The sequence below is a fragment of the Pteropus vampyrus genome, unplaced genomic scaffold (genome assembly GCF_000151845.1).
Source record: "Pteropus vampyrus isolate Shadow unplaced genomic scaffold, Pvam_2.0 Scaffold1, whole genome shotgun sequence".
Classification (NCBI taxonomy): domain Eukaryota; kingdom Metazoa; phylum Chordata; class Mammalia; order Chiroptera; family Pteropodidae; genus Pteropus; species Pteropus vampyrus.
In genome coordinates this window covers 32,276,188-32,287,147 of record NW_011888782.1, presented here as the reverse complement: position 1 = coordinate 32,287,147, position 10,960 = coordinate 32,276,188, and the positions used below count along the sequence as shown (strand labels likewise).

The 10,960-nt window shown below is 37.5% G+C and overlaps 1 protein-coding gene across 3 annotated transcripts in view; it reads right to left on the bottom strand.

The window, feature by feature from the left end:
• Nucleotides 1-370: 370 nt before the first annotated feature.
• The window catches only part of CCDC80 (coiled-coil domain containing 80), a 36,984-nt gene continuing 26,394 nt past the window's right edge, over nucleotides 371-10,960 (bottom strand). For all 3 annotated transcript variants that reach the window (XM_023525677.1, XM_023525725.1, XM_023525706.1), the window contains 3 exons: nucleotides 4,378-4,481; nucleotides 1,945-2,025; nucleotides 371-880 (listed from right to left, as the gene is read on the bottom strand). In XM_023525677.1, coding sequence (XP_023381445.1) covers nucleotides 534-880; nucleotides 1,945-2,025; nucleotides 4,378-4,481 — 532 coding nt within the window. In that variant the 3' untranslated portion in view covers nucleotides 371-533. The remainder of the gene's footprint in view (nucleotides 881-1,944; nucleotides 2,026-4,377; nucleotides 4,482-10,960) is intronic.

Below are 10,960 nucleotides of genomic sequence, written 5' to 3'. Positions count from 1 at the left end.
AAAGTAAGAGAGGTATAAATTCTTATCCTATAGAATTTTGTATTCTAAATCATGTCCATTGTATAAGAAAAGTAAAAGTAAAATATCCATGAGGAATATGGCAGAGGGAATGCAGTTAGCATTAATATGATGGCTAGGTGGAGGGCCAGGGGAAGGAAGGAGCAATTGGGGGGATCATTTATGAACTACATAGATGTCTAACCAATGTACTGTATACTTGAAACTAATTTAAATAAATAAATTTAAAATAAAAAAAAGTAAAATATCCATTTTCAGTACCATTATTCAGGACCAGGTTCCTTCTAGTTAGAGAAACAAACAATTTTTTCAAACGTCTTTATGACTTAAGGCTTCAATAACAACTCACGAGTAGGCGAAAATTTGCTATTTATTTAATCTTAGAAGAACACTGAAGGGAAAGGAGGGGAACGTCAGCAGTGTGGATGTAGGCAGAACTCCTTTACATAGCTGGCCACATGTGGCTTTAACAGCTGCAGGGGAAACCGGCCGGGGTTAAGGTTACGTATTTCTGTTCAGTAAGGGTATCCATGGTGGTAACCCTCGTGATGATGGTAGTCATCCTGGTAACCCTCTGGGTATCCTCGGTGGTAACTATGGTAACCATAGCCTGCATACTCATCCTCCGGGCAGCGCATCCCCAGTGACTGCTGAATGGCCATTTCCTGTCTCCGAAGTTGCATCGAGTCAATTAAATCATACACAATCACCATGGACCACATTGGGGAAGGATACCAAGATTTTACATTTCCATCTTTTCCAACTAGAAGCATGGAGAAGTACTCTGGGCTCACTTGAAAATAGTTACGTATATCTTTCACCAAATGAGCTGGTACGTCTTCTCGCTCAACAACAGAGCTCCCTAGAATAGATTTAGAAAGAAATGTTAGTGGATTAAAAAGTCAGCACTCAGGAAGACATCAAAGAGAGAAGAAATCACTGTGAGAATAAGGAGAGGACTCATGAGTCTATTATCTTTAGCTCAAAATCCAATTTTAAAAGTTTGCTGGGTTTTTTTTTACTAGAAATTAAATGTCCCTGCTATTCTGCAACATTATTAGTGTCAAATTTGAGGGACATGATATCTCTTTTATAGGAATGTTACAAAATATAAAACCAGTCCTTTAATTTAATTCTGACAAGATCAATTTATTTAAAATTTTTCACTAAAAAAGATTATATATTTTTTATATTTCTACATTTATTTCCAATTAGCTTAGCTAATTCTTTGCAATACAGTTTTCCTTTTGATGCTTTTTTTCTTTAAATTTTAACAACAAAAAGCTTTTTTCATTATCATAAATGATAAAATAGCAATTATGTAAGCTCTGGATAAATGTATTTAAATTATTATGATTAGTGAAAAGAAGAAAGGGGGAAGAGGAAAGGAGCCGAAACTGTCTGGCATTGTGCCCAAATTTTATACATGTTATGTAGATAAATGTAAAGAGATTGATCTTGGAAGGAAGGACTGAATTTGCCTTCTGAAACCTTTAATCACTAGTCATTTTCTTTCAGCATCTTGGAGCCTTTTAGCATATGTCCTCATCTGTTGACAGAGAATCAATAAGATATAATCTATGGGCCTTATAATACCATTGTGAGAATTAAATGAGATAACAGATGAAAATGCTTTGTAAACCATAAAGCCTTATGCAAACAAAAAGTATTAGTTAAGAAAGTGGATATTTTTACTGTCACTTACGAATGATTTTATGTTAAAAACAATCTTAGTGCTTGTACTCCACTTCCACTTCCTCTAAACACATACTGTGTGTGTACGCACACACACATACATTTGTGTGTGCGCAGGAGGTAAGGAGGATTCAGTGAACTTTTCACCTAAGAAGTCCACCCATTGCTTTCATATAGTCTAATATAATTTAACAGAATAGTAGTTCATACTGTTATAAAATAACACTATACCATTAATCGGGAACAGTTCTAACACTCCCCCAACTTCTTCTCCAACGCCTAAGAGCTTCAGAATTGTTATGTGGCGCAGACCTGGGAGAAAAAAGAAAGCCATAGAATTAGGGGAGAGGATTCTAAGCCATCTTTTACTTGCAAAGACCAGTGTCTGACAATCGAAAATCTCTTAAGTTTAAAAAGAATATAGAACATAACCTAATTAGACAGAATAATCCATTTTCAAAATTTTCCATAAGAAAATACTTAAATACTTTTCAAACCCTGAAGAAGATCAATTGCAGATTTGGGGGGAGGTTTTTTTTTTTCTTTTTGGTAGACTGAAATAGAAAAATTTGCTCTTAAACTGTGATTCTCACTCAAATGACAAAAAAATGAAGTCATCAAAATATTAAAATATCTCAGATCATCTAAACTGATCAGTGTTTTGAAAAAAAAGGCACATAAGCTAACACAGACAACTTTCAGAGAAAAGACTACAGACCCCGTCCATTGTAATTGGTAATTCTGGCTTCCTCAAACAAAGTTTGTCAGCTTAAAGGGCAGGTTCTGAATCTTAGAGGATTCAGAGGAGTAACACTTAGGCAAGCACAGTTAGTTTCCTTCCCACTGTCAGCTAAAGTTTCAGGAAAGGAGAGAGGTCATGCCTTGGTAGCTCCTTGGAATTCTTTTGAAGATGAAGGGCACATGAAGGGATTCAGGCTGATAAGGGGGCTGTCAATTCATCCTATCAAGTTTTTATGTTTTAGACAAAACCCCAGCCTAGATAAGGTATTAACTTGGAACCAATGACATGAATATTGATGGTATTTATTGCCCAGGGGAAAAATTGAAAGCCACCATGGGAGAGATCTCTTAAGGAACAGCTTAAAGCAAAAATGCTATTCAAAAAAATTTTTTTTTAATTGTGCTCTTTACTCTTCTCTCAGAGAAGTGAAACATTCTTTTCCACATGTGTTGAGTCATGTTTTCAAAAGGAAAGATCATGAGTTTAATTATTCCTGGAAAACATGACTTGTCCACATTTCCTGTATACTGTGAATAAAAGAGTTAGCTTACACTAATATGACTTAAGCTCTGTGTGCAGAGATTAAAAACACCACCTAATAGCTGCTGCAAAAACATCTTTAGAAAATTAACAAGTCATGATTTTATTTATATTCTTATTGTGAAGAGTCAGTAACTGTTCTAAGCACTTCTGTCTTACCTAGCACCAGTGGTGGCTATAAATAATTTAAAAAATGTTTAAGAATAGTGCCTCAGTCGAATCTTATATATGTTGATATAAAGTCTTAAATTATTAACCTTAATAATGAGTATAAATAAAAATTCATAAATCTTTTAATTGTTCTTGCTGTTATAAGCCTGATCTTGTTTTCTGCCTCCTTTTGAGTTATTTCACATCTTAAAACTGAGATGTGTTTATAATTTATAGAGATTGGTACATAGCAAGAACCCAGGTTCTGTTAACAACTCCCTCTCCCCCCATTATAAATCAAGCACAATTTTATAACTAACAAATGATTCTTCTTCCTAATACAAGTATCAAAATAATGCTGATTCATCTATGTTCAATGATAAATTTTTAAATCTGTGACCCCTGCTTCTGTCCCCCCACCCATCCATGACTCTCGAAAATTCTTCCTCTGCAGAGGTCTATCTTAAATGAGACTTCAGTTGTGAATTCCAGTTTTGAAATTGTCATTATTTTTGTGGTCATCATTAAACTTAGTAATAAGTTCTATGTACTATGTATTTTCCTTTCTATATATTCCTATTCAAAATAGCATTAGCTCTATCAGGCCGCTAGGCTAATAATGTTTGGTAAAGAAAGCATACATTAGTTTTCAAAACATTAGGCAATTCACTACCAAAAAAAACATAGTAAACTGTTTATCTGCTTGTCTTAAAAATAAGGTTCTGTTTAACAGTTCTTGGTGCCCAGTTATAGATCAAAACCCTTTTTAAGGGAATACAATATAGTATAGTGCACTTCGATTAATATATTAATTCCCAAAGCCATTCCTGTTATACAAAAGACATTTAATTTGTGGAGAAGTACCCCATGTTGGTACTTAAGAATTACCTAACTAAATCATGATATCTGAGTTTTATGATCTTGAGACAAGTATAAAAAAGAAAAAAAACAAGAAGACAAATAATGCAGATCACTGAAAGCAAAGCAGCAGGTATTTTCAAACACTTCAATGACAACCTGAGAGGAGAGAATATTGAGGGGAAAAAAGAACGCAGTTGACTAAGGCTTCAGTCTGGAAGCAACTTTATGCTCAGTACAATTGAGTAAGTGTCTGGGAGTCTACAGTTTGGACTGAGGAATATTCAGATGATCTAAGCTTCTGTGTTCCATTTTAGAACCGACCAGGAAGAGGGTGGTGAGGCAAAGCAGTGATGACGAGGCTTCCCACTCACCAAAATTGCATGCCTGCCCACTGAGGGCCAAGAGCTGCTGTGAATAGGCCCAATCTTCATCACTCGGAGCAGAGATCACCAGCAGCCGCCTCCTCCATCGGAACCTTGAAAAAAGAAAGGCGGCCACAATTACTGCTTTAAACAACCGAGGCTAGTGTGAAAAAGCAGGGTAACTTTGGCTGTTGGTTTTTTCTTGTGCCCAGAATAGAAAACACTGACCCTTAGAAATGTTTCATAGCCCTTCAAAGCCATTAAACCACAATTCCACATTTATTGCACTTTTTCTATTGTAACTCCACAGTCAGCTTACTGTGGCATTTGCATGATGTGTCTGGCCGCTATGCCGGATGAGGTCACTTAGGAAGAGACAAAGCTCTCAGATGCAATGAAGACTAGCCAAAATTGTATATTATATTGTAGCAATAGAAATAGGGAATCTAAAGGGAACTAAAGAAAATTCAAGTTCTAGTAGAGTTCCCTAGGAATTGGAGGGGGGGTTAAGAAATGAATATATGACTAGGAAACAGAATAGGAAAAAGGAACAAAATTTTAAGTAGGGTGAAGGAAAGTGGGAAAATGGCTCAAAAGGTCAAGGAGTGTTCCTGAAAAAACAAAGCTCTTATTTACCTTCCTCAGTAGCCAGTGATTCTTCCAAAGGCAAATGCAAGTTCTAAAATGTACCCTATTATCGTTAGCAAGAACCAACACTTATAGAGGACCCCTATGAAGTAGACAGGGCTAAGCCTAGAGCCTAGGATTTTAGACTATATAGTAAACTTGTTTCTACTTTTATAGCTCCAACAGAGTAGGGTAGTAGAAAGAGCTTCTGTCTTGAAGCTGAGAAACCTGAGTTCATGTTTCATCACTGCTACCCTTTGGGTTCTTTGAGCATGTCCTCCAATTCATCTAAGTTTGTTTTTCCTTATCTCTGGAATCAAAAATAGCTTTTACATCAAGTGGCACTATAAATATTAAGCTAAACGCTCATCAATTTAATCCATGTGAGGACATGGATACAACTCGTGTTTTAATCTGCAGACTTCTAGATGTAGAACCTGGTCCATTAACAGACCTTGAACATTGTCTATCACGATGCCATATGATAACTGATTGAATCCTTATGCTTGTATATCATTTTATAGCTCACTTTCATCTATCTATACAGTGCATTTCTCATTAGAACTCAGTGAGTGAATGGCTTATTGTCTCCATTTTACAGATGCCAAAAATGAGGCTTAGAGGAGTGAAGTAACTTGCCTAACAAGTAAATCTAAGAGTTGGTAACAAAATACAGATTTCTCTGACTCCCGGGCCGGTGGTTTCCCTAGTCTACCACCTCAGTGACCCTGATGCTTGGCCGGTGTTATCAGGGTTCCTAAAAGGGTCTGAGGGAGAGAGGGTATGCAAGCCAAGAGGAAACTGTATCGAGTTGTCTCAAATTCCGTCTTCATCCGAGAAGGGGTTTTGCTTTCGCCTTCAGTGTAGGCAACTGTGGGGTATTAGTGCACTCGGTGAGCTGGAAGCCTGATGATTTTATTCATGGCTTCTCTCCCTGTGCCCCTTCCAGCCTCAGAGTGAATATGAGAGTTTTCAACCCAAAGAAATGGCCTCTTGGGGGAATAGTGGTTTGGGTGAATGAGAGAAAATGATAGCCTGATGAAATACAACCTCTGAATGGATGCCTGTAGCAAGGCTCGCCAAGAATTGCTTGCTGTGACATTACATTTGCTTCCTCTGCTTGTTTTTCTTCAAAGGGAAAGAAAAACTAAAATCTCCACTGAGGTTAGGGAGATGAATGTATTTGGCACGGAGGAGGAGACAGGAGCATCTGAGACTGTCCGAGGTTTCCTGGGAAAGGGAACAGTGATTGCTGTCGGATTGCAAACATGGTCTCCTGTACTTTCCCTGCTTCCTTAGGAGACATGCCAGACCAGCACTGCCCTGCCCGCCGCCCCCGCCCCCCTCTGCCCCAGCCAGCATCCAAACCAGGCCAGCCTTCCTGGCCTCACACAGAGCTGTAGGGTGTCCTGGAGGCAGCTATTTTGGGTGAGATATATTTTGGCTTGTTTACCTGTGTGCACCACTGAATGCCATCCTGATTGGAGAGGGATGGGATCTGAGACTCCCTGTCGCAGACACAACCAAGTGAAGGTCATTTTCCCTAAGGAATGATGTTTTTTCTCCCACAGATCTTCACATCAAGATAAAAACCCCTAGCTTATGACACTGAAGGAAATAACTTCCACAAGATGTAACAAGAGATGTCAATGTGACCCAGATCCTTATTTTGGACAACTTGTTTTTCTTTTGCTACTTGGTAAACGAAAATTGTATGAGTTATGCGTGTGTTTGCTTCTCTTAACTGGCATTCCAAAATTAGTGTGCACTTGCCCACTCTTTGGGGCTTCTGTGTCAGAGAAAGGTAATTATAGCCTGAACAAGATGAGTGTCACTATAGATCAGACTGGCTTCAAAGTCTGGTCAGCTAAAACCAGGCTGTATAGACCCACCAACAACTCAGCAAATTTGAAGGAAAATTCCTATTTGGATACTGGTTTATTTATATAACTTTTTTTTAAAAAAAATTTTTTTTTCAATTATCTTAGCCTGCGTTTCGATCCTATCGTGTTCACTAAATTTCTTTCTCTTACCTCTCCCTTGATGACAAAGTTCACTAACTAGCAGCTGAATAATTGTCCCTAATACTGCTAATAGCCAGCATTTATTGATTACTAACTTTGTGCTGGGTTCTAGGCCATCATTACCTTTAGTATTTAATCTACCTTTTATAACAATCTATAGAATAGATACACTTATTATCTCCATTTTGCAAATGAGAAAACTAAAGCCTAGAAAGATTAAGTAATCAGCCCGAGATCACATTGCTAATAAGTTGGAGAAACCAGGAATTAAACTCAGGGCTGTCTTACTCATGCTTTTAAGTTATATACTACTGAACTTTAATTTTTAAGATCAATGATAATTATCAGCACAGTGCTTTCATGAGTTGGGACCACAAGTCATGTATGGGTATAGGGCATCCAAATTATAATTATATACCATTTTGAATATCCATGAGATGTATGTTCCTGAAATAGCAATGAATGTAAGAGTTCATAAGGCTCTTACATCAAAAGGAAAATATAGTTACATATTCTAGGGCCTTATCCAGTTCAAAAGACTTTAGATGGAAAATGTATGTGCAAGTCTCAAGAATCAAAGATATGACAAATTTAAATCAGTGATCAATATGCATAAACATTACCAAGTTCTAAAATGTACCCTATTATCGTTAGCAAGAACCAACACTTATAGAGGACCCCTATGAAGTAGACAGGGCTAAGCCTAGAGCCTAGGATTTTAGACTATATAGTAAACTTGTTTCTACTTTTATAGCTCCAACAGAGTTGGGTAGTAGAAAGAGCTTCTGTCTTGAAGCTGAGAAACCTGAGTTCATGTTTCATCACTGCTACCCTTTGGGTTCTTTGAGCATGTCCTCCAATTCATCTAAGTTTGTTTTTCCTTATCTCTGGAATCAAAAATAGCTTTTACATCAAGTGGCACTATAAATATTAAGCTAAACGCTCATCAATTTAATCCATGTGAGGACATGGATACAACTCGTGTTTTAATCTGCAGACTTCTAGATGTAGAACCTGGTCCATTAACAGACCTTGAACATTGTCTATCACGATGCCATATGATAACTGATTGAATCCTTATGCTTGTATATCATTTTATAGCTCACTTTCATCTATCTATACAGTGCATTTCTCATTAGAACTCAGTGAGTGAATGGCTTATTGTCTCCATTTTACAGATGCCAAAAATGAGGCTTAGAGGAGTGAAGTAACTTGCCTAACAAGTAAATCTAAGAGTTGGTAACAAAATACAGATTTCTCTGACTCCCGGGCCGGTGGTTTCCCTAGTCTACCACCTCAGTGACCCTGATGCTTGGCCGGTGTTATCAGGGTTCCTAAAAGGGTCTGAGGGAGAGAGGGTATGCAAGCCAAGAGGAAACTGTATCGAGTTGTCTCAAATTCCGTCTTCATCCGAGAAGGGGTTTTGCTTTCGCCTTCAGTGTAGGCAACTGTGGGGTATTAGTGCACTCGGTGAGCTGGAAGCCTGATGATTTTATTCATGGCTTCTCTCCCTGTGCCCCTTCCAGCCTCAGAGTGAATATGAGAGTTTTCAACCCAAAGAAATGGCCTCTTGGGGGAATAGTGGTTTGGGTGAATGAGAGAAAATGATAGCCTGATGAAATACAACCTCTGAATGGATGCCTGTAGCAAGGCTCGCCAAGAATTGCTTGCTGTGACATTACATTTGCTTCCTCTGCTTGTTTTTCTTCAAAGGGAAAGAAAAACTAAAATCTCCACTGAGGTTAGGGAGATGAATGTATTTGGCACGGAGGAGGAGACAGGAGCATCTGAGACTGTCCGAGGTTTCCTGGGAAAGGGAACAGTGATTGCTGTCGGATTGCAAACATGGTCTCCTGTACTTTCCCTGCTTCCTTAGGAGACATGCCAGACCAGCACTGCCCTGCCCGCCGCCCCCGCCCCCCTCTGCCCCAGCCAGCATCCAAACCAGGCCAGCCTTCCTGGCCTCACACAGAGCTGTAGGGTGTCCTGGAGGCAGCTATTTTGGGTGAGATATATTTTGGCTTGTTTACCTGTGTGCACCACTGAATGCCATCCTGATTGGAGAGGGATGGGATCTGAGACTCCCTGTCGCAGACACAACCAAGTGAAGGTCATTTTCCCTAAGGAATGATGTTTTTTCTCCCACAGATCTTCACATCAAGATAAAAACCCCTAGCTTATGACACTGAAGGAAATAACTTCCACAAGATGTAACAAGAGATGTCAATGTGACCCAGATCCTTATTTTGGACAACTTGTTTTTCTTTTGCTACTTGGTAAACGAAAATTGTATGAGTTATGCGTGTGTTTGCTTCTCTTAACTGGCATTCCAAAATTAGTGTGCACTTGCCCACTCTTTGGGGCTTCTGTGTCAGAGAAAGGTAATTATAGCCTGAACAAGATGAGTGTCACTATAGATCAGACTGGCTTCAAAGTCTGGTCAGCTAAAACCAGGCTGTATAGACCCACCAACAACTCAGCAAATTTGAAGGAAAATTCCTATTTGGATACTGGTTTATTTATATAACTTTTTTTTAAAAAAAATTTTTTTTTCAATTATCTTAGCCTGCGTTTCGATCCTATCGTGTTCACTAAATTTCTTTCTCTTACCTCTCCCTTGATGACAAAGTTCACTAACTAGCAGCTGAATAATTGTCCCTAATACTGCTAATAGCCAGCATTTATTGATTACTAACTTTGTGCTGGGTTCTAGGCCATCATTACCTTTAGTATTTAATCTACCTTTTATAACAATCTATAGAATAGATACACTTATTATCTCCATTTTGCAAATGAGAAAACTAAAGCCTAGAAAGATTAAGTAATCAGCCCGAGATCACATTGCTAATAAGTTGGAGAAACCAGGAATTAAACTCAGGGCTGTCTTACTCATGCTTTTAAGTTATATACTACTGAACTTTAATTTTTAAGATCAATGATAATTATCAGCACAGTGCTTTCATGAGTTGGGACCACAAGTCATGTATGGGTATAGGGCATCCAAATTATAATTATATACCATTTTGAATATCCATGAGATGTATGTTCCTGAAATAGCAATGAATGTAAGAGTTCATAAGGCTCTTACATCAAAAGGAAAATATAGTTACATATTCTAGGGCCTTATCCAGTTCAAAAGACTTTAGATGGAAAATGTATGTACAAGTCTCAAGAATCAAAGATATGACAAATTTAAATCAGTGATCAATATGCATAAACATTACAAGCTTTGTGAGTAAAAAAAAAAATGAGATAATGTCAGCTTTCTCTTTCAGATTTAAAACCTATTACAGAGTGATTATGAAAAGACTCTGCTTGGGGATGGTAAGAAGAATCCCTCATGATCTCTGTGGCTGAGGCTGTCAAAGCTGGCCCAAATCCTTGGTTATAAATAACATCACTAAACTGGGTGGTAACTGTCTGTTTTAGGGGGATGGACAACCTGAGTTTATTGGGATGGTTTAGTAGTTATGCATCCTTTAGTCCTAGAAGATTTAGAATTAAGAAGAGAAAGTTTTCAAATAATTAAAATCATAGTAATAATTTATATTTCTAAGAAAGATCCTGTCTTTCTTTTTATAGTTTACATTCTTGTTGCACTTAAGAGAATTTGGCTTAATAAATGACAACCTTGAAACCTTAAATTAGAATGTGTAATTGAGTAAATGTATGGCTTTAGGTTGAAATCTTACTGAGTGTATACAGTTTTTGGAACATATGACAGACTTTAGATTCACTGTATTTAAAAGATTAACTTATTAAACTTATGGATCATTTAAGTACTCAAAAATTCTTTGTTTATTTCAAGCAGTGGAAAGAAATATATTAAATGTAAAATATAATATATATTTAAATGTAAGCAAGATCAAACATTATTCAAAGCCCCTTAAAAATGATAGCTAAAATTTGCTAGGTTATAAATAGAATAATAAGATTTAAAA